At 38.8% G+C, this 23,707-nt stretch overlaps 1 protein-coding gene across 4 annotated transcripts in view; it reads right to left on the bottom strand.

Moving 5' to 3' along the window:
• Cntn3 (contactin 3) overlaps positions 1-23,707 on the bottom strand; it is a 361,039-nt gene that overhangs the window by 149,483 nt on the left and 187,849 nt on the right. For all 4 annotated transcript variants that reach the window (XM_021164805.3, XM_029478975.2, XM_029478972.2 and 1 more), the window contains one exon: positions 14,614-14,709. In XM_021164805.3, the coding sequence (XP_021020464.1) occupies positions 14,614-14,709 (96 nt within the window). The remainder of the gene's footprint in view (positions 1-14,613; positions 14,710-23,707) is intronic.

Raw genomic sequence — 23,707 nt, 5'->3', positions numbered from 1 at the left:
GCATCTATCACCACTTCACATGTCAATTCACATCAAGTGGAAACAGAACGAGCTTTCTTAATAGCTTTGTGGAATGCAATATGCTTGGCACTAGAGTTGAAAACACACCATGGTTACTGACTGCCTGCCAGGGTGGGTCCCCTCTTCTGAAGATCGATGATTATGGATGATTGATAGGCTGCTTTCCCTAGCAGCAAACACCAGCCTGTTGTTACTACTAGAACAGATGTAAATGTGATCCACACATAATTAATTGAATTTACAAAATGCCAGAAGTATATTAACTAGTCAAAACAACCTTTTAATTTTCTCCCCCAGATTTCATAATGATGTAATGAAGAAGCTACCCACAAACATATTAAGACATTTATAGCCAAGCTCATTCTGAACAAATTCTGGCAAATAAATCAACTTATGCTCATGCTCAGGAGAAATAAGCAGGGCCTTCTTGCCTTCCCTTCCCCTCCCTTCTTTTTTTCCTCTCTCCTTTATATTTTTCCTTTATACGTTAATTTTCTTTTTTTCCATGAATTTATTTATTCACTTTACATTCTGATTGTAGTTTCTCCCTCACTCATCACATAGTCCCTCCTTTTTCCTCCTCTCCCTTCTCCTAGGAGTTCTCCCTCCCTAGTACCAACCTACCTACACCACACAGGTGCATCATGTCACTATAGGGTATAGGCATATTCTCTCCCACTGAGGCCAAAGAAACCAACCAAGTTAGGGGAACAGGATCCAAAGGGAAGCAACAGAGTCAGGAACAGCCCCTGTTTGAGTTGCTGTGGGACCTGCATGCTGCAAATCTGCTACATACGTGTGTGGTGGCCTATATCCAGTCCATGTGTATTCTTCTGTTGGTAGCTCAGTCTCTGGAAGCCCCCAAAGGTCCAGGTTATTTGGTTATGTTAGTCTTCCTGTGGAGTTCCTACCCACTTCCTGGTCCTTCAATCCTTCCTTCAAATCTTCCACAAGACTACCTATCTCCCTTTAATGTTTGGCTGAAGGTCTCTTCGTCTGTTTCTGTCAGCTGCTGGGTAGAGCATCTCAGAGGACAGTTATGCTAGGTTCCTTTCTGCAAGCATAACAGAATATCATTAACAGTTTCAGAAACTGGTTCTTTCCCATGGGATGGATCTCCAGTTTGTCTGTCATTGTTTAGCTATTCCCTCAGTCTCTGCTCCATATTTGTCCCTGCACTGCTTGTAGGCAGGACAAATTTTTGGCTTGAAGTTTATGTATTAATTTTCATTTGTAGCGTTTCAGAAAGAATATGGAAGTACAATATTTAGAATATTTGAAGAGGAAGTTATAAAAATTAGAAGACTCTACAGAAAGTTGCACCATTCATTGTTTTTAAGGCACAGGACTGTGTACACTATATTTTGAAAATGAATTCTGCAGTCTGTCATCAAGCTAGGTAACCATTTCCTAAAAAATTCTAATTATGGACTATAACAGTTTGTGAACAAAGGCTGTCTTTTTTCTGGAGAAAAATATATTTCTATATTTCTGTCTTGGGTTATATTCTTGTCCAAGTAAAAGCTCAAAGAAGATAAACATGTTTTTTCCCCCCAGCATTTCTAGAACAGAATTAGAGAAAAAAAAGTGTTCATATTTTTTCTATTAAACCTCTCACTATTAACAAGAACACACCGTGAAAATTGCTGCTAACTGGGACCAAGTGATCTCTTTGGATAGCACGGGATGATGAAATAGTAAAAGCACCGAAGGAAACCGAGAGCTGCCGAGAACACACTTGGCACCTTACTGCCTATACTTAATGCACCAACCTGCTGGCCAGAGCCCTGTTGCAAAGGAAGTGCAGAACAAGGTGATAACTGTGTAAAATGACAGGGGACTGGTGCTGCAAAGGACACATGTAAACAGACACTCTAAGAGAAGCTTATAAAAGTCACAAGGTGGGCCTTAAAGTGAACATATATCTGCAAGCATCACAATGGTACTAGAGACCCTGAGTAGGTTAGAAATAAAAGAGAGCACATTTTGCATCCCTTTGCCTGACAGTTTCTCTGTGTCTCTGTCTCTCTCTGGGTCTTTGTCTGTCTCTATATCTATGTCTCTGTCTCTGTTTTTCTCTCCATGTGTGGGAAAAATTTTCAGTACTGGGGGCTGAACCTAAAGCCCCTAGCATGGTATGTGATCATTCTACCACAGACCTATATTCTCTGATTTCTTTTCAAGTTTTCAGTTTAATGAAGTGAGTAAAGAAGATGACCAGGCTGATCTTGAGCTCCTCTGTGTATCCTGGGCTATATTTCAACTCACAGTCTTCTTGAATCAGCCTGCCAGGAAGCTGGTTATAAGTCTGGATGGTAGGAAATTTCACAACTTTCTAGACTGACAGAAAATTTCCCACAAGGCAAAACAAGCCATTTGCTCACAGTTATAATAGATACATGTCTGCTTAATTATTATTTGTATGTATATATTTGTATGTATATGTATGTATATATTACAATATATTGTAAAAACAATACATATAATATATTATAAAATTACACAAATAATATCTAAATATAGAGATAATACCACATATAATATATAATGAATTTATTTATTACTTGCCTTAAACATGTCATTTAATTTTTCAACTCATCATTCTCTGGATAAAATCCACAGCAAACATCACAGTACCAGTGTTGATGCCTAATAAATCCCTAGTCTTTACAGACACACAACTTTGTTGTGTTTATCTGACTGATTTAGCCTCACTTTGGGGACATAAAACATTTCCTAAAAAAGAGCAATGATGTAAATTATGCCAGAAGGGGAGATGCTTAATTAGTTCTGAGCAGTATGGAAAGCAAATATGGAAAGCTCCAGAATGGTTGAGACACTCCTGTCTGATAGTTCAGGCCTCCAGGATCCTATAATGAGCTACTTTAATTAGCCTTGTTGGGAATTATTTTATGTACTTCCAAACTTAATAAAATAATATTTTCGAGACAACAAACCATAAACTTAGATGTCTCTGCGGCTGTGTTCCTTAATAACATTTAGTGAATGGGGTTTATACCTTTTTAAAAAAAAGTTGGAATTAATTAAATACCCTTGAAAGAGAGACTCCTAAGCACAGTGCACAGGCTAGAGACACCTTCAAACCATGTTTTTCTTGTAACCTTTAAGAATATAGTTTATTCATTTATGTCACTTGCATGAATATATGGGTGATTCTCACGAAAGTCTACTTCATGGGTAGAAGTAGATTTTCACTGGGGTATGAGTTGTTACATAGAGACTGAACTTGGATCCTCTGCAGAAAACAGCAAGTGTTCTTAATCTCTGGGACATATTTCTAACTCTAGGATGTACTTTCTTCAGGGCAATATTCAGCTGGATGTGCCTACTCAAACCGTAGCTATTTTGAGTTCGTTAAAGGGCCACTAATAGACACAACATAACTACATTTCCCATGTTTAATGAATGCAAATAAGGTTGGCAGTGTGTTCCAGTTGGTAGAGAGCTTGCCTAACATTCACAAACTCCAATGTTTAATACTCCATATGGTAAAAGCCTATTATGGTGTGTACAATGAAAGTCCTAGGACTCAGAAACTGGTAATAGGGGACTGAGAAGTTTAAAGTTATTGATAATCAGAATATATTGTAGACAAAAATATTTTCCTATTATATTTCTTATGAATAGGCATAGAAACAAAGTAAAAAATTCCTCATTAAATTGCATCCATGAACCACTTCATTTTTTTTCCTTTTTCTCTTTTGCTTATTTATTTATTTATCTATCTATTTACTTACTTACTTACTCATTTAATGTTCATGAGTACACTGTAGCTGTCTTCAGACACACCAGAAGAGGGCAACAGATTCCATTACAGATGGTTGTGAGCCACATGTGGTTGCTAGGGATTGAACTCAGGACCTCTGGGAGAGCAGTCAGTCCGCTTAACCTCTCAGCCATCTCTCTAGCTCCTGGTTTCTTATTTTTAAAATTCATTATCATTTCAAATTTTAATGAGGAAAGGGCCTTTTAAAATATAAACAGATGAAGATCAGTTTGAAACTCTATCTTTTAAAGATTCCTCCAGTTTTTATTTTAGGTAGAGTCTATCTCTTTAGATGAAGGAACACAGATAAAACCAGAAACAATTCCAAGCTATTTCCAAGCAAGTGCCAATTTGGTGCCTTTGACGATGAGAGCTTATGTAACTGCCAAGAAATGAGCTAAGTTTCTGTGAGCATACACAGATGTAGTTCATGACTTGATACCTAGCTTCTGCTTGTCTCCTGGGTACATGGTGGTATTCTGGGGAAATCTCAGCTACATTGCTAGGCATACAAGCAGCTTGGCTCTCCAGCGTGGCTGAGGCTAATGAAGAAAATATTCTGCTGAGCTGAGAAGTACCTGGCTTTCAAAGAAATGAATTATCAGTGCTCTATGTGAAGTAATGCACTTTGCTATCTAAGTATAAAATGTCTACTAAAATTCACTCATTGAAACATTTCTACTCCTGTACATTCCCTAAATCGACTTAAAGACAAACTGTCCCTAGTATGCCATAAAGGGTACCTGGATCAAAATTCCCCAATCACAAGTCAATACGGCAGATTTCTCAGAAAAGATACTGCAGGTATGACCTGGGGTCTGGGCCTGCAGAGAATACCTCCTTTGAGCATGTCTTCCATACAGCTTTACGAGGCAGCTGCTGAAATTCACAGAACATTGTGCTTAATACACAGGATAGGAACTGTGTATCCATAACCCCCCAGAGCACTTATTTGTATAAGGACTGTCTACTTAAAAGCAGCAGTAGCTGGATCTTTGTCCTTGCAATTCAGCTCTACTTCCTCAGAGGGAGAGAGCATCAGCAAATGTACTCAATATCCTCAACTCCTTAGCTCCTCGTTAGGGAGCTATATCGATAAAGCTGGCATATCGGTGAAGTTCAAACAAGGCCTACTTAAAAGTCTCCCTTCTCCTTTTCCCTGATTCCCCTTCTGGAAACAATCTGTCCAGGTGAAGGGATGCAAACGAAAGAAGGGAGGCCAAGGTCAGAGACACTGGATTTGATTGGCTCTGAGCCAGATGTACAATTCAATTTAAGCTAATGCATTTTCAGGTTTCCTTATTCACCCAGGTTCCCTAGACTTGATTAGAACAGGAAGTTTAAGCCAAGCAAAAGATCCAGTGCGTAGAAATGCCAGGCACCAACTCTACTAGCTAGAATTTGATTTGACAATCTGAGTTCAATTATCAAAGGAAGTCAGATCTCTAAGGACACACATAACAGAAATGAATCAACTTCCAAATGTTGTCCATCTCTTCACTTGTGCTATGGCATGAATGTCTCTCCTCTCTCTCTCTCTCTCTCTCTCTCTCTCTCCCATTTCTCCCTTCTTCCCTCTGTCCCTCCCTCTTCCCCCCTCTTTATTTCTCTTTTTCTGTCTCTTACAAACACACACACACTGAGAGAGAGAGAGAGAGAGAGAGAGAGAGAGAGAGAGAGAGAGAGAGAGAGAGAGACTAATTAAGATAAACAAAACACAAAGTGTATATAATTACAAAGTAACCATTGTTTATCTCTTCTCTTTGCTAGTATAAGAATCTAATTGTTAGCTCTGACATGGTGATAGTATAGTGTTTCTCCTCAATTCTAGGGTAAAATGTTACGATAAAAAGCTTTATCATACTTGAGACAACCTATTTTTTTGTTTTTAAAAGGGAGTAATCAGCACTCAGAGATCCAAGCCTTAAAATAAATTCTTGTTGAAATGCTATTTTTCTAGCAATGAATTCAAACTCCCAAATTTCCCTGTGTAATTTGGTATGGTCTTTAGGCTTAGTCTGACTTGTTTCTGTGGGTGGGAAAAAGGAGAGAAGGAAGAATTCGGCTGCCAAAAGAGAAGGAGGGAGGGATGGGGAGAGAGAGAGAAAGAGAGAGAGAGAGAGAGAGAGAGAGAGAGAGAGAGAGAGTCAGTCTCATCCTCTAGCAGACATCTAGGGGACCTGAGATTGAAATATGATAGGAAATCTGGACTCTTGCTGTATTGAGATGTATGAGGAATAGTCAGGTCAGTGGCAACTCTAAAATTTGAGGAGATTCTCATATAGACAGAGATTGACCCTGTATGTAGCAATGAATAAGTCTAGGGTATTGCCAGATTGCCTCTCATGACCCTTTTATGATTGTGATGCCTTCATGACAGCAGTGAATGAATGATATGAGGGTTGTCAAAACGTGGAACTAATGTTGCTAGAATTTTGTATTAAATTTCCTATTCTCCTTATATTTATTTTGTTATCAAAAACATACATTCAAATGCACATGCACACAAATACTGCCCACCAAAATAAAGGGTGTATATGCAATGTGTAGGTATATGGTTATTGCAGAATATCCTAGTTATGGTAGTAGCTACTAGGGAGGAGGGCTGGAGAGTCATCAGGTTTAGCACACCTCAGTCTTTACATTTTTATCATGTCATCGGTCTTAGACGGTTGCATGTCTCACTATTGAGCATCAGCATTCCATGGATTCTTATGTACAGGATATAAAGGAACTGTTCTATGTTCCCAAGGTCAAAATTGTATGCTTTCAAGACAAATATCACCCTCCCTTGGGAAAAACATGTGACCTGCCCAGCTTGCAATACTTGTACTGCTTCACTTAAAGCCTGGTAGAAAGTTGTGGGTTCTGCTTAAGGATAAAAGAGAGCCCATAGGTGAAGCCTGGCTCAGCACTGATGTTGGCACAGGATGCACATCTCAAAGTATCCTCATTCTTGTATCTCTAATCATAGTTCATAGTTCTTCATGGGATGTGATGGTGCTTGCATGCAATCTTAGGGTTTGGTACGCTAAGAGAAAAAGGATACATTGTGGGAAGCATAGTAAGATTCAGGCTTAAAATAAATGAACAAACAAACACAGAAAAAGTAAGAACTCAAAGAAGAGAGGAAATGTGGCAATATAGAATAATGTCATTTAAAGATGGGCACAAATCTTTCAAGCAAGAAAATTTAATGGAGGAGTAGTAGAGGACAATATAAGTAATCATCTACAAGAATTGGGGTCTGCAGCCCTATAGGATAAACAACAATATGAACTAACCAGTACCCCCAGAGCTCATGTCTCTAGTTGCATATGTAGCAGAGGATGGCCTAGTTGGCCATCAGTGGGAGGAGAGGCCCTTGGTCTTGTGAAGATTCTAGGCCCCAGTATAGGGAAATGCCAGGGGCAGGAAGTGGGAGAGGGTGGGTTGGAGAGCAGGGGAAGGGGGAAGGGTATAGGGGATTTTCAGAGAGGGAACTAGGAAAGGGGATAACATTTGAAATGTAAATGAAGAAAACATTTTATAATAAATAAAATAAAAAAAAATTACCAAATGGTGACCAAGAAAAAAAAAGAATTCACATGAGACACATTTAATTTCATACTCTTGCCATGTGATAAATATATTGGGATTGTGCTTTATTTGCATATTTGTAAATGAGATGGACATTAATTTTTTATATGTGGTTCCCTCTTAAATAATCACAATGATTGCCTAAAGATAGATTGTGACAAACATGTTTATAATAAGACAAAGAATACAGAAGTTAGGTAACCTGTTCCAATTTCCAGAGTTAGGACATAGTACACATTTGAGATTTAGCTCAATTTATTAGTCTAACTCTAGCCTAGAGTTATAGATAAATAGATGAAAGGATGGAAGGAAAGACATGTGAAAGGCTGGACTACTCAATAGATATTTTAAACTCTTAGCTTTACAGTTAAGCAATTTATAGACACACAGGATTTCAAAACTAACTACACAATTAATGTGCAACAATGGGCCTAATAACCATTTGTAGCCATCCATATGTTTCCACCTTGGGCTTATATGTCAACTGATTCAGAATATACATATATGAATGCCATTATGAATCAGTTGGGATTTTTGACACTCAGTATATTAACAATCATAGAGTATTAACAGAAATTAAGAAAAATGTGTATATAAACCTGATGTTATCTATTTACGCTATAATGCATCTTTGCCTTGATACATTTATCTACCACTTAGCAAGAGGCAATATCTTAAAGACAATATTCTGTAGCTTAAATGACAGATCAGTAATTACCCAACATTTCAATTTCGATGAGACCTGTTACACTGTGATGCTGTTACTGGGCATTCTGCCTTGGTTTCTTCTTTGATGGAAATATAAAATACAAGGTTTGAATTAAATCCAGTTAGCATTCTGCTTAAGGGGAAATGGTGATGATTTTCAAAAAGATTTTTGACTCTAACAATGGAAAAGAGCTGCAATTTCAGGTGTGGCAGGGTTATAAACATTGAATTGAAATTTTGGAAAACTGAGTTCCTAAAACAAGGAACTGAGCTCCTATGATTTCAAATAAAAGCATTTTGGGAAATGGTTTAGCATCATGCATCACTCCACACTAGGCAGTGGGTCTTTTTGCCTTGCTAATGTCTCCACTAACTTGACAATTGATAGGGAGATGAAAATTTCTATCTGGTGCAGTCGAAGCTGCCTGAGATGACTTTTACATTTTGGCCCATTCATCTAGGGAGAAAAAGTGAAAAAGATGTAGCTCCCCAGGGTGTAAATCCCACACCATCTGGCTGAGCAGCTTCAGTTCTCGCCTTGGTCACGCCAACACTTTACAAAGCAATTTTTAGCATGAAGTTGCTTCAACCTCTGCTACCTGCTGCTTGACACTCACACCCTCCCTTTCACATCCCAAAGGCTATGTTGTTGGAAGTGGATGACACCATATACAACTGAATGTTCAAATGCCTGCATGTAGCACAAACACGCAAGGTGCAGCAGAGACTAGTTTGCTGAGAAAACACTAGGACAGACTTTGAGTCTTTTCTCCATGCAAAATAGGTGTTGTCAGTAATCATTGGGAAAAATCAACTCTTTATTAAAACATGTGTATGGAATAATTTAATTATCCTGGGCAATTATGTTTAATTAGTATGTCATTATGAGATGCCTAGACACTAGTCCTGTGGCCTTATTTATAGCAGGGTGATTTTTCTCATGAATTTGAGTTCCTAATGATTTTATGATAGCCAGCATCTGCATTGAAATTGCACTCATCTCCGTATTTCACATTATTGGAAACTAGATTAATAATTACTCCCAAAAAATCTATGTTGAGTATCTTATTTCTGGCTTATCATTTGCTGGTCTGGTAACTTAGGACATTATTTCCCCTTTCTTCAGTAAGATCCTGAATTGTCCTGCAAAAAGACAATGGAGTAAAAATGATAGAACACATGACAGAATAAAGGAAAGATTAAAAAAATTTCTCATATGATAACAGTGTCTCTAATCAACAGATGTATGGATACCCATGATGAATTAGCAATTCTCTCCAACGATGGCAGACAACTAGTTTAATGGTGTTAGATAAATGGATGACTGTTTTCCTTCAAAGCGACTCAGATTGAAGTATAGAAAAGTCGCTGACTTCTTAAACTATGTTAGTTCATCTCCCCAACTCTATTTTGATATAACACTTTATTTTATTTTATTTTATTTTTTAATATTTTATTAGGTATTTTCCTCATTTACATTTCCAATGCTATCCCAAAAGTCCCCCATACCCTCCCCCTCCACTTCCCTACCCACCCACTCCTACTTTTTGGCCCTGGCATTCCCCTGTACTGGGGCATATAAAGTTTGCAAGTCCAATGGGCCTCTTTTTCCAGTGATGGCCGACTAGGCCATCTTTTGATACATATGCAGCTAGAGTCAAGAGCTCCGGGGTACTGGTTAGTTCATAATGTCTTCCACCTATAGGGTTGCAGATCCCTTTAGCTCCTTGGGTACTTTCTCTAGCTCCTCCATTGGGGGCCCTGTGATCCATCCCATAGCTGACTGAGCATCCACTTCTGTGTTTGCTAGGCCCTAGCATAGCCTCACAAAGGACAGCTATATCAGGGTCCTTTCAGCAAAATCTTGCTAGTGTATTCAATGGTGTCAGTGTTTAGAGGCTATTCAAATAAACAAAAAAGTTAGGAATTTATTTCATGGAAATGAGAAAAAAGTTCTGGTAGTGTTAGGATATGTTTTTTTTAAAAAAAATAATTTTATTCGTTTACATTTCAAATGATATCCCCCTTCCAGGTTACACCTCCACTGGGGCATCAAGCCTCCCTCCTCTCCCATTGAAGTCAGATAAGGCCATCCTCTGCTAAATATGTATCTGGAGTCATGGCTCCCTCCATGTGCACTCTTTGGTCAGTGGTTTAGTCCCAGGGAGCTCTGGGTGCTCCATTTAGTCGGTATTGTTCTTGTTATCATGTTGCAACCCCCTCCAACTCCTTCAGTTCTTCCCCTAGCTCTTCCACTGGGGTCCCCAGACTCAGACCAATGGTTGGCTGTATCTGCATCTGTATTGTTCAGGTGCTGGTAGAACCTCTCAGGGTTCATTCTAGAATAGAAAGCAGTCTACCCCTGACCTGCATCTCTAACCCAAACAAAAGGTTTCATTTGAATTTGTATGTAGCCAACAATATAAAGAGAAATAGAACAAAGAAAGAACTATGATAAAAAGCCAACCTGAAGAATAATTGTTAACTATCACTAAATAGCAGCTCTATTACTGATCATAATGCTGACTTTAGAAAGATCTAAGCCAAAAGCAATTGTAAACAAACACACAACAAAATCCTTTAGCATTAGGTCTGATGCTATAACTCCAAAATTACAAAATGAGCAATGTCTGTAAAGTAATAAACTTTCTGCCATCTCATGGGTTCTCTGTAAAAGATTAGAGACAGTACTGTTCGTGTTCTTTTGGGTACCTGCTATCTATCTATGATCAAAGGATGCATGATGCATACAGTCCAGTGTTTCTTCATGCCTTTTAATTTCTACCTCATTGTGATACACTGAAAAGAATATGTTCGTGGAGATTTGAGACATTCATAAATTTTGTAGAGTAAAACGCTAAGCTAATGATTTGTATCTGCACCCTTTGGTATAAAGGAATTTAATTCTTCATTCATTTTTATTGATTCTTAGACATAAACCAAACTTATGTTAGATACCATGTTTGCTTTCAGATCACATCTGGGGGATTAGAAGTCATGTATTAAAATCACAGTCCCTTTTATTTCTTGGACTTTGTGATCATCATTAAAAGGCCAGCTATATCACTACAGCCTTAGGACTTAGACACAAATTTTATGGGACAATAAAAATATACAAATCGGTTAGAGACCTGGAAGACCCAACAATGAAATAAATCAGGGTGAGTAGTACCTTGAAGACATTGCTTCAGGCTCAAATGTGAGGTAGATGGTAGGGTGATCTCTCAGTGGACACATAATATTTTGCCTGGATAAGCTAAATTCATTGTAGTGTGGGCCAAGCAAAGGTGCTAGGCAAGGAAGAAGCCTGAAGGGCAGAATGAGATAAACAGGTAAAGCACAGAATTTGCTAAATGCAACAGTTCAGACCCTGCTGCTGAATGGCCTATGGACTAGCAGTGGCATCTTATCAGAAAAGCTTCTTAAAACACAGCATTCAGACTCACTGAACCAGAATCTGCATTATTTCAAGATTCAGGTTAATTAATTTGCAATTAAAGTGTCAGTCTTAGATGTAATGTGCTAGAGAGCCTGTCTGAACACAGCCTTTGAGTCAGCTCAGGGAGGTTGACTGTTTATGCAACATTCCTTAGTGCTGGTCTCTATGTGATTCTGCAAAGAATGGACTTACAAATGAAAACAAAACTATGAACTCTTTTGTCTCCTATTTTAAAAGGTTAAAGCAGAAGATCAGAAGAGGGGACTTAAAGGGGTTGATGTAGGGATGTAAAGTAGAGAGAGAGCATGGGAAAGGATAACTAACATGTAGAAAGTTTTGCAATCCAAATGAAGCTTACCACTGAAGAAGCATCATTGTGTGTCTGTGCATGCACATGCTTGTGCGTGCATATCTGTTTGTGTGTGTAATTTAAATGGAATGACATATAACGGGAGAGAGAACAGCACAACTTGATATCAATGCTACCAAATAAAAACCCCAGTACCAGTAGTCAGTTATACCTTTTTGAATTGTTGCCCAAAGAGGATCCACATAACTCCCACAAATGTCAGGCTACTGCCAATATTATTGGTTACCCTCCACACCCTGCTGATAAGACCATAGTGCTGAACACCTCACATACTTATGACACTGAATATTATATATATATATATATATATATATATATATATATATATATATATATTACTCATCTGGAAGTTTCACCTGTACTGGCCAGCACTGATAGTGCTGGAAGGTTCTATACAAGCACCAGAGGAGAAAAATAATCAAGAAACTCACCCATCTGTGAACTCTGTGAGCTATAACTATCTGTCTGCAAGCTATGCCCACTAATACAACAGTGAGACCAATGTTAAGGGAGTAACTAACTACATTTTTAAATTGGAGTTAGAGCCTATTCTGTGAGATTGAACCTGTATTTTATATTGTTAATGATGGCAAGAACATAAAACTCAAATAGGCCATTGACTCAGGGGAAAACCTATTATTATTATTATTCTAGTAAATAAACATAGTGATAAAATAACTTCTAATTATACTTTGCTATAACCATAGATTAGTGTATTGCCCTGGATTTGAAATATCAGAAGTCCTTGGATTGGGATGGTTTCACAGACCACTCTGTGTCTTTTCCTTTGGAAAATAGCTACAGGGGCTACAGTTTTACTTCTTTATAGCCTGAAAGCTTCCATGGTCCAAGTCTTTTCTGATTTAATCTTTGAAACTCTTAAACTGAAGTCAAATATAAGCTGGGTGGGAAGGCTTTCTGACAAGGTCATGAAGCCACATGGATCATGTCTGGCTAAGATTTCATGCTGGAGAGATGGCTCAGTGGTTAAGAGCACTGACTGATCTTCCAGAGGTCCTGAGTTCAGTTCCCAGCAACCCCATGGTGGCTCACAACCATCTGTAATGGGATCTGATGCACTCTTCTGGTGTGTGTCTAAAGACAACTGCAGTGTACTCATATACATAAAAAAATAAATTTAAAAAAAGTATTTAAAAAACAAAAAAAAGAAAAAAGAAAAAAGATTTCATTGTCACTATCACTAGGAATCAGCTCCTAGACTTCTAGACTTCGTCTTAGAGGAGACTCATCCTTATCTTCTACATACCTAATGAAACTCATTTGCAGATGATGCCTAGAATACTGATTAACAGCTAAGGTAATCTCAATAATGTACATTAGAACTATTATTATTTTCCTGATACTTATTTTTCATGCTTACTTCATTAGGCACTATTAGAAGGAATATGAGAGTTGAATCAAGTATGATAGGATCTTCATTCACCAAAACCAATGCTTGTAAGTATTTTAACCACAGAGAAAGAACCAAGGAGAAATGAAGTAATATGAAGTGATCAAAGATATTAAAAAGGAGTCAAGAAAGAGAAGAATTCTAGGGTCTGGTGAGATGGCTCAGTGGATAAGAGCACCCGACTGCTCTTCCGAAGGTCAGGAGTTCAAATCCCAGCAACCACATGGTGGCTCACAACCATCCGTAACGAGATCTGACTCCCTCTTCTGGAGTGTCTGAAGACAGCTACAGTGTACTTACATATAATAAATAAATAAATCTTAAAAAAAAAAAAAAAGAGAAGAATTCTATGTCCTGCAGAATTCATGGAGATTTCAGAGAAAACCTCATTGGTTCCAGCAAGGGCCATTAGCACTCTGAAATGCTTCCTTTGCTTGTACTACCAAGACCTTCAGCTGCTCTGAGACCTGGCCCACAGACTCTACAGAACTGATGTCCCTCAGTCATCACTACGCACATGAAACAGGTTGGAGTCCAGTTGATGTAGAAAGAGTTCCTTCTAGAAAATCTCTTAGTTCCTCTACCTGCCTGGTGCTTAGGGCATTCGATAAATACTATACCATGGGAAATAAAGTGGTAGATACTTTTTTTTTTTTTTTAAAAAAGGCATTTTAAATTTTTGAAATCTAGAAAAAGTTTCAATTTTGGGATATGGTCATGTATTCAATAGGTTCTTCACTCCCTAATATAAGCTCCCTAAAAACCTTCCCACTGTATACAACATAAATACTGTCTTCAGCCTATACACCAGTAAAATATAAACCAATATGTCAGGAAGGTGTACATGAATTATGTCTCAGCACTAAGGAGATCTGGATCACTGGGAAGCACATCCCTTTTCTGTAAACCTGACCAACTCTGGTCATCTCCATGTATGATAAAGCCCTGATAAAGGCCCGGTTTCTGTTTCTTTGACTCACTTTACTGATCCTCCAGATATCTTAAGAGTTAATGTGTCTTACTTGAAGAGATTTCTTTTCCTCTTCACCTACAATCTCACCAGTCATTCAGTTATTTCATCCATGTGTGTTACTACCAAAGACGGGACTGTACGACATCTCCCGGGGCTCAACTAAATCGAGATGCTCTGTGGTAGAATCCCAGTGCTTAGCCAACAGTTGTTGTTTCTTGTGTTCCAGTTCTCCGCACAAACCTCAGAAATAACTGTGGATTATGGAGGGTAGGTCTTGCACGGGATCCTCATACACATGATAAGCAGCAGAGGCTGTAGTACTCACCACCTGAGTGAGGTGGGGGTCCACAGAGAAGCACCACTCCCTGGCCTTCACGGACTGACACAGTGCTTCTCATCCTGGTCTTAAAATTTTCAAGATCTAATTAGAAAAAGAAAAAAGAAAGAAAAAGAAGGACATTTCAGAAAGAAAGCAACAGGTTCTCTTTATTTGGAGGCCAACATTCAAATCTCTTCCAAGGAACCTCACGGGAATGTTTGCCTTCAGGAAGAAGGCAGGATTTCATTTCTTTAAGCCTTCAAGGAAATCAGCTGTATAAATACAAATAAATATATACACATGAGTCCCATGTTGCTGTAACAGGGATGCAATTTTATGAGGCATCTAAAATGGCAAAGCATATGTAGGAATAAAATAGCCACAGAATAGGATTCAGTGAAAAAAAAAAAACCTGAAATCAACATAAATAAATGTGATGTTCACCTCCACCCAAGTAATTCAACATATCCTAAAGAAAAAGTGAATCCCACTAACTGACCACCCACTCCCAGACTATTTTAAATACCTGATAATAAGCAGCCAGTGAAAACTTTATTCTCTACCTGATATTATTTTTTATTTAAAGAACTATTTGAAAATATAGAACTTGTAGGTACCAGTCTGAGTCATGTTGTGAATGGCTGCAAGGAAGATGCACATGACTGGAAATAAAGTAAGCAAAACTCACAGAACAACAATCAATTAAATGAATGTACTTAATTTTATTTATAGCTGCAAAACCATACTAGTTGTTTTAATCATAGAAAGGATGATTTACAAACATTCGACCATTTAAAAATCTCAATTAAGGGCAAATGCTATTTTTATTATTAGCAGTGATTTTTAGGAAAAGCATAATTTCTTCCAATAACACTCAAGATAATATATATAGATTTAGACTTCCTAGCTTGACTGACCACAGAGGGAAAAAAAACTATCGACTTCTTTTCTTTTTTTTAAATAGCTGAAGTCTAAATATACTCATTGGCCCACTCAAAATACAAAGAGCAAGTCTTTGCACAAAATAGAATAAAGATCTGGCACTTTATAATGTACCTAAAATATTTTGGAATTAAGGTTACCATCTACATATGGAATAGTGTACTAAACATACACACACATAGTCATACATACATACACACACACTCTCTCACAGTTATACACACACACACACACACACACACACGTTTTGTTTTCGCTCTTAAACATTGTTACAAAATCTCTGTGTTGCAATATAACATGTAATAGAGCATATATTCTAAATAAAAATTAGAAACTTCCCTTTGGAACACATAAAGAGACAAGAACTTATTTTCAAATTGATGACATTTAGAAATATTCAAAGCACCATAAATCAGTACAGCAGGAAATTGGATTTTTACATTCAACATTTTTATTTGTTATTGAGAAGTAGTGGGCTGGTGAGATGTATTTACCTTAGAGTGGAGGATTTTACCAAAGTGAACAGTGCAACCAGAGAGGACAGGACTGTGTGGACCCATTTGGATTGGGAGCTACCTTACAGAAATGTATGACATCACACGTATGTCTACTACAAATGCAGTATGTAGTATACACTACTACACCATGACATTATAACTTAAAGCTGTAGCAAATACCAAAGATTCTCAAAACATTAAACCTCCTGTAGTGTAACTGAGTAGTAACTGGAATGCTGAACCATTTAAGCACTGAACTGTTAAATAAAAATTAAATCTACTTATAGAAAATTAATTTTAAAAAATGTTTCTTTAGGGAGCTAAGTAGTTATCGTTATTGTTCCTTTACCATGAGGTCCTTGTTTCCTTTATAATTTTCTACATAATTTTACACCCTGGATATTTTTAACATTTCAATTTTATTTATTTGTAGTATGACTATGGAGCTGTAGTCATTTCTAGGTAGACATGTGGGAGACAGGGAATTACTTTTCTGTTTGCTTTTCTCTATCCACTTTGGGACTGAACTCAGCCTAATATATTTTCACCTAATGCAGATGCTCAGGCTTGCAAGGCAAGTAAGTTCATCAATGGCACCTTTAAGCAGCTCTACTGAGGAGTTCTTTAGTCACTGATTTTAGCCATCAATCAAGCATACATGTATGAATAAACAAGAAAACATGAAGGAAAGAAAAAAAGCACTGTCTCTTCGTGGGTAAAAATATCTTTTGCTTATATTCAAATACTGCTTGGTCCAGATTGGCCTGGAATATATCAATCCACTCTACTGTAAGGAAGGGTAAGGGAGCATCCCTTTGATTGCTGATAGGGCTAGTTCATGGGGCATTCACTAGCACCCCTAGCTAAGAAACATAAATGCAGCAACTCCAACGTATCAGGGCATCCCTGACAGCGAACATTTGTGACTGTAGTAGATGGTTTCCCTAAGTTAGCATCTCTTTAGCGTGTCTCAAACTTCCCACCTATCATTACTACCAGGGATTTGTATTTCAATGTGTAGGTATTTCACAACCATTTGAACATACCAAATTAAGATGCCTAATAATTTCACTATATGAAACTTAGATATATCAAATATAACTTTGTGGTTTCCTATGAAAATATATAACATTCAATCCAAGTTAAATATCTCAAGATTATTCTAGAGTCTTATTAAAGACTATAGGAAATATAAAGCATGGGACAGGAGGGCATGGGAGAGAGTTCAGAGGTTAAGAGGACATTGGGTTCAGCACCCAGCACCCACACAGCAAAATATATTCCTCCTTAACTCCAGTTCCAGGGAACCTGAACCCTATTCTCAGCTCTGCCAGCACTGTATTTACATGAAGCCCATAGATATACACAGGGAAAGCACCCATACTCATAAACAATAAAATAACTATTATTTAAATGTGTCAAGAATCCACCTTGCACCATGGATATTTATGTATGGACAGTTAAATAAATGTGTGTCAGATGTATCAGAGAACAGAGCACAGCTGGGTGCATGCAGGGGGGTAAATGATGACAGGTGTGTAGTAATAACTCAAACTGGTTTTAATTTGCATCACCTTAAAGGCTAATGATTAGATTCTCTTCATGTGCTTATATCCCATCCATAGATTATCTTTAGTGATGTATCAGCAGATATCTAATTTCTGATTGCATATGGATCTTTACTCTTCCAGTCTGAGAGGTCTCTATTTAGTCTAGACATGTTTTCTTTCTTAAAGGCATGGTTTGTACATATTTCTTAAGATTGATCAAAATCGTGAGTTCATGGAAACATGAGTTTCATGAATTAATGAAAAGAAAAAAAAGAATAGAAAAGGAAAGAAAGAAAGAAAGAAAGAAAGAAAAAGAAAGAAAGAAAGAAAAAAAGAAAGAAAGAAAGAGTAGGGAGGAGGGAGGGAGGGGAAGGAAGGAAGGAAGGAAGGAAGGAAGGAAGGAAGGAAGGAAGGAAGGAAGGAAGGAAGGAAGCAGGAAGGAAGGAAGGAAGGAAGGAAGGAAGGAAGGAAGGAAGGAAGGAAGGAAATTCAGACATGAATGGTCTTGGGTATGTTAGAGGAGATTTATTGCAGATATGATGGAGAACATACACAGTGGCACCAAGAAGGCTCCAGATTGAACATGACTGGCCAACTGAGCTGGGCCATGTGAGGAGAAGGGGGTACTGAGAAGGGAAAGGAAGAAAGAGGAAAAACCAGAGTGGCAGCCAAAAGGCCAGGAGGCCCACAGGCCAAAAGGGGCAGTAGCCAAAATGGCTGAGGTTATCATAGTGCAAGGCAGCCTAGCCCATCCCTGGGCTGAAGAAATTCACTATAGGCAGTGGGGTGTGGCAGCCAGGCAGACCCTGTAACAAGGTTTGAAGGATGCTGGGAGAACTTGCTACCAGTGTCAGTTTTGAGATGATGTTTTTCAAAAATTACATGGTTTTATTTTTTATTAGATATTTTCTTTATTTACATTTTAAATGTTATCCCCATTCCTGGTTTCCCCTCCGAAAACCGCTTCCCCCCTCCCTCCTTTCCCTGCTTACCAACCCACCTCTAGGGTTGCGAGCATGGTAGAATAAAGAGGGTGGAAGAGAACCCATGTCCAGCCAGAGTTCCAGTGCGCTGGGCAGGCAAACATGGGCAACTGCCATGTGCTCTACACATGGCATCTGGTGGGTGTCTGCCTGTGTGAAGCTACGGACCCCAGTCCACCAGGGGTGGGTAAGAAGCAGTCCATGGTCTCTAGGCTTCACAGAGGCCAGAGATAAGCGGTTCTAGCTCTTGGGCATCTCAGGACATCACTGGACAACATGGAAGAGCTGAGAACAAATCGGGGAGCCCCGGGGGCAGTTCGTTCAGCCCTGGGGATGAAGAGAGAAGAGGGCAGGGGGAGAGGGAACATTGGGTGGTTCCTATGTGGGCAAGAGTCCTTGGTCCAGTCCATGGATGGAGTGCAGGAAGTCCTTCCAATGGGTGCAGGCTTAGATGCAGCTCTTTAGAGGAAAGCCTATTTCATCATTCATACACTGAGGGTCATGATGAGCAGAGATGGTCTTTGGTTTTAGAGCTTTATTGTAAAAAGGCAGAGAGGAAGAGAGAAGGTAGAAAGATAACTTCAAGTCTCTGAAGAAAGAAATCAAGAAGATCTCAGAAGATGGAAAGATTTCCCATGCTCATGGATTGGAAGGATTAATATAGTAAAAATGACTATGTTGCTGAAAGCAACCTACAGACTCAATGCAATCCCCATCAAAATTCCAACTCAATTCTTCACCGAGTTAGAAAGGGCAATTTTAAAATTCATCTGGAATAACAAAAAAACCTAGGATAGCAAAACTATTCTCAACAATAAAAGAACCTCTGGTGGAATCACCATGTCTGACCCTAAGATGTACTACAGAGAAATTGTGATAAAAAACTTCAGGTACTGGTACAGTGACAGAAGGTAGATCAATGGAATAGATTTGAAGACCCAGAAATGAACTCTCACACCTATGGTTACTTGATCTTTGACAAAGGAGCTAAAACCATCCACTGGAAAAAGGACAGCATTTTCAACAAATTGTGCTGGCTCAACTGGCAGTTATCATGTAGAAGAATGCGAATTGATCCATTGTTATCTCCTTGTACAAAGTTCAAGTCTAAGTGGATCAAAGAACTCCACAAAAAAAAAACAAAAAAAAAACCAGAGACATTGAAACTTATAGAGGAAAAAGTGGAGGAATAGCCAGATGCTTGAAAGAACCCAGACGTCCCTCAACAGAGGGATGGATACAGAAAATGTGATACATTTACACAATGGAGTACTACTCAGCTATTAAAAACAATGGATTTATGAAATTCTTAGGCAAATGGATGGATCTGGAGGATATCATCTTGAGTGAGGTAACCCAATCACAAAGGAACTCTCACAATATGTACTCACTGATAAGTGGATATTAGCCCATTGGTATTGCAAACTTTATATGCCTCAGTACAGGGGAAAGCCAGGACCAAGAAGTGGGAGTTGGGGGGCGGGGACTGGGGTGGGAGGTATGGGGGACTTTTGGGATAGCATTGGAAATGTAAATGAAGAAAATACCTAATTAAAAATAATAAAAGACGACTCTAGAATGCCCTTTTTGAAATCTACTGTGGCATTTTATGCTGCTCAGGCAGGTTTCCACAGTCATTTACAGAAGGGTGTGTTTGTTCCTTACACTGAGTAGCAGCTATGCAGTCATCGGAAAATAAAGAGATCCTATAAAATAACACTATTCTGAAAAGGCGAACACTACTCCAACACATTTATCTTAATTATATTCTCAAGCAGTTAAAAAAAAAAAAGCTTCTGAATAGACAAGGTTAAAATGGCTCAATGGCTTCTTTACAAAACAGCGAAAGTCCTGCTTCACTAGGAATATCCAGCATGAAAATTAGCCCCAGCCCTTCATAGAGACTTCTCAGACTTCACTAGGAATATCCAGCATGAAAATTAGCCCCAGCCCTTCATAGAGACTTCTCAGACTCTGGTATCAGGCTTTTCTGAAATAAGCAGATATTTCCGCCTGTGTTAGAGGCCTGCTGAGATCATTGTGTGAGAAAATAATCACAAAATGCTTGGAACACTTTAGGCGATCAATAAATGTTAGCAAGCAGCTTCCCCTCTCCAGGCAAGGAGAGGTCTGTGGCTCACCCTAACCACAGTCTAGCCAGACTTATTTGTGATTTGCACCAAAGTAAGTCTTATGTCTTTTGAAGGAGTCAACCAATTACCTCTATTTTTTATTACATGCTCCCTTTTCTAAGACAAAAATAGTTTCTTGTCTTCTGCCTTGTATAATAAGTTGAATAGTTGTTAGATAATATTTTTTTAATTAAACACTCAATCCATTGGGTCTTAAAGCAGTTTGTTAATACAATTTTAATAGAAGATATAAGGTGTTATAGTAAAAACTCATTTCTTTCCATCCCAAAATAATAGAAGCCAAAATTAATTAGTGTATTGCAGTAATGTTCCCAACTCTACAGGCCACCCAACCAAGCAGAACTATCAGGAAAAGAAACCTCACCCTGACCTTACTAAGAGTCAGTTTATCTTTAATGGTCACTCATCAACACCCTCGAATAAGAACATAGCTGGCATGTGACAAAAGTTCCCATGGGCTGGCACTGGGCAAGCACCCTGGTGAGGACCTAGTTGAATTTACTTTTTTCTGCCCTAACTGTTCATTAGTTAGCATACAAAATGAATGGAAATTTACTTTTTCTTTAATTAAGCGGTGCATTTCTGCCGACAATCTTCATTGTAATATGAGAGGGCCATTAAAGATATTTTTAATGAACAATCTGAAAAGGAATACCCTTCCAATTCAAGAGAAATAGAGATTTGGAATTTTTAATTGTTTTTATTTTATTGATTTAAACTTCCTGGATGAGTTCTCCATCAACAGCATTCCCAACCCATCTTCCAGTGTGCAACTCCTACTATTCCCTCCTTTCCACATTCATGACCATGTTTTGTATATCATATATGTTTGTGTATATTTGTGTACTTCTGTATATATGTGTCTATGAATATACAACCTTCTGAGTACATTTAGCATTGCGCATATGTATAGGGTTCTATTGTGGGAAGCCCTGGTGCTGTTTGTATTTTGATGTTAATTCAGCTTCTCCAGGAGGGGTTGCCTGGGACAAGTAGTGAATCACATACACAGGATTTCCTGTGACCCTTCTAATGAATAAAGAAACCAATCACTGGGCAAGGAGGCGGGACTTCCGGTTTGGAGGGAGGAAGAGAATAGGCACTGAAGAGAGATACTGGCTTTTGGACAGGGACAGTGAGTGGGAGGTGAGGATGTAGATAGTGGAGACCTCATTTCAGGTGGCAGATCCATTTGAATATACTATCTGAGGATTTCGCTCAGTATGGCTTTTAATTTGGACCTTAGTTGTTGTGCCCAATGATTGAGTTACCACTGATTCTGAACTAAGTTTGTGTGGTATTTTCCTTCATGCATCGGCATGACAGGGTTCCAGAGAGAAAGGTACAGTGGCGAAGAGTGGGTTTGCCAGAAGTGTACCCCAAAAGTTGTGAGAGTTTTGAAGCATGGGACTGATGTGGTAGCAATCTGACAGTGGGAACTTAGTGAGGTGGGTGGAGAGCTTTTGGAGCTCTGAGTCAGTTTGCACAAGATGAGACCAGGCAGGACAGTCTGCAGGGGCCTGCTGGTGTAGTGTGAGTTGCATTTTTTAATATTGCCTGCAATAGGATTCGGGAATATTTGGGATTGGACAATCTTTGTAGGATCTCATTGGACAACCTATCTGCAAAGGCCTCCCAGAAGAAAACGGATACTTCCTCTCCCACCTGCCATTTATCAACTGTAGCTTTGTTTGTTTGTTTGTTTTTGAGAGAGGGTTTCTCTTTGTAGCTCTGGCTGTCCTGGAACTCACTCTGTAGGCCAGGCTGGCCTCTGCCTCCCAAGTGCCGGGATTAAAGGTGTGTGCCACCATGGCCGGCTCAACTGTAGCTTTTGAACTGTGGGACTTCTTCCACACTAATTGGCCTGCTAACCTATATTTTCATTATATGATCCTATTTGGATAAACATATCATCTTGAAGGTGCATTTTACCTGCAACTTCTAGTGGACACACTCTAGCAGCAGATATTCTGGTCCTCTGGCTTATAGTCTTTCTACCCTCACTCTTGTGATGTTTCCTGAGCTTTGGCTATAGAAGTAGAGTTACAGATGTATCCGTTGAGATTAAACCTAAAAACACATTATTCTGTGCATCCCATGCATCTAACAGTCTCTATATGCTGCAAACAGACATTTATTTGATGAGATATGAGAGCTACACTTATCTTGAAATATAGGGGAAAATATTTAGAATCTGGTTAAAAATTATACATGTTAAGGAAAATGATAATATATGGTCCTCCTCCATCATCTGTGCCCCTTCCAGACACGAGCAATTATCTCGTTTTACAGTACTAAGTATAAATTTCCACCCACAGAGCAGACCCGAAGTCTAATTAGACAGCTGTTGGTGACTGTCAATATAGACATATTATAGTTTTTGTTTTGTTTTGTTTTTAAGAATTTCTAGTGATTTTTATTGGAATTTTTAATTTATATTTCAAATGTTAGCCCCTTTCCCAGTTACCCCTCACCTCCCAGAAACCCCCTATCCCATCCTCCTTCCCTCTGCTTCTATGAGGGTGTTCTTCCACCCACACACCTACTTCCACCTCCCCTACACTGGGGCATCCATTGAGCCTTCATAGGACCAAGAATCTCAGGACCAAGGACTTCTCCTCCCATTGATGCAGGACAAGGCCATCCTCTGCAACATATGCAGCTGGAGCCGTGTGTGCTCCTTGGTTGATGGCTTAGTCCCTGGGAGTTGTTGGGGGACTGGTTGGTTGATAATGTTCTTCCTGTGGGGTTGCAATCCCCTTCAACTCCTTCAGTCCTTTCTCTAACTCCTCTATTAAGGACCCCACACTGATCTGTTTTCCAATGGTTGGCTGCAAGCATCTGTCTCTGTATTTGTAATGCTCTGGCAGGGCCTCTCAAGAGACAGCCATATCAGGCTCCTTTCAGCATGCACTTCTTGGCATTCACAATAGTGTCTGGCCAAGTTCAGTGACTGTTTTTAGGATTTTATGTGT

Source organism: Mus caroli, unplaced genomic scaffold (assembly GCF_978045245.1).
Source record: "Mus caroli unplaced genomic scaffold, Mus_caroli_1 scaffold_7, whole genome shotgun sequence".
In the NCBI taxonomy this organism is placed as follows: domain Eukaryota; kingdom Metazoa; phylum Chordata; class Mammalia; order Rodentia; family Muridae; genus Mus; species Mus caroli.
This window is presented reverse-complemented; position numbering and strand designations above follow the sequence as displayed.